This window comes from Octodon degus, unplaced genomic scaffold (assembly GCF_000260255.1).
Source record: "Octodon degus isolate 3935 unplaced genomic scaffold, OctDeg1.0 scaffold00039, whole genome shotgun sequence".
Taxonomy (NCBI): domain Eukaryota; kingdom Metazoa; phylum Chordata; class Mammalia; order Rodentia; family Octodontidae; genus Octodon; species Octodon degus.
Genome location: NW_004524615.1, coordinates 12250025 through 12250438, shown reverse-complemented (window position 1 = coordinate 12250438; position 414 = coordinate 12250025). Strand labels below are relative to the sequence as shown.

Sequence of the window (414 nt, the reverse complement as noted above, 5' to 3'; positions counted from 1 at the left end):
GGCTCTGGCGCGGGCAGCGGGACAGCCGGGGCGCACAGCGGCCTCTCGTCCAACTTCAATGAATGGTACGTCTGAGGGGCCAGGGCCTCTCTCTCCATCTCCCTGTCCCTCTGTCCCTGTCCCTCCCCCAGGCGCTGTGCCCAGGGTACCTTGTGATTGTGTTGTTAAACCTGGTTTTTATGATGATGAAAATGATTTTACCAGCTGAAGGATTTTTAAGAAGTTTGTTTTTGTTTTTTTTTTTTAAGAAACAAAATCTAGGCATGAAAAGCAAAAAAAAAAAAAAATCTTTTGAAGTCTTTGAAGTTGAACACATAAAATATGAAATAAAAATGAAAAAATAAAAACACAAATATTCAACCAAGCCTTCCTGCCAATCCCCGTGCTCACTTTGCTTCCTACTCGCCCAAGTCT

At 43.7% G+C, this 414-nt stretch overlaps 1 protein-coding gene across 1 annotated transcript in view; it reads left to right on the top strand.

The window, feature by feature from the left end:
* The window catches only part of Zic2 (Zic family member 2), a 3875-nt gene extending 3800 nt beyond the window's left edge, over positions 1–75 (top strand). The window contains 1 exon segment of the mRNA XM_023715245.1: positions 1–75. This exon segment is cut by the window's left edge and continues 84 nt beyond it. Within this exon segment, the coding sequence (XP_023571013.1) occupies positions 1–75 (75 nt within the window).
* The last annotated feature ends 339 nt before the right edge of the window (positions 76–414 follow it).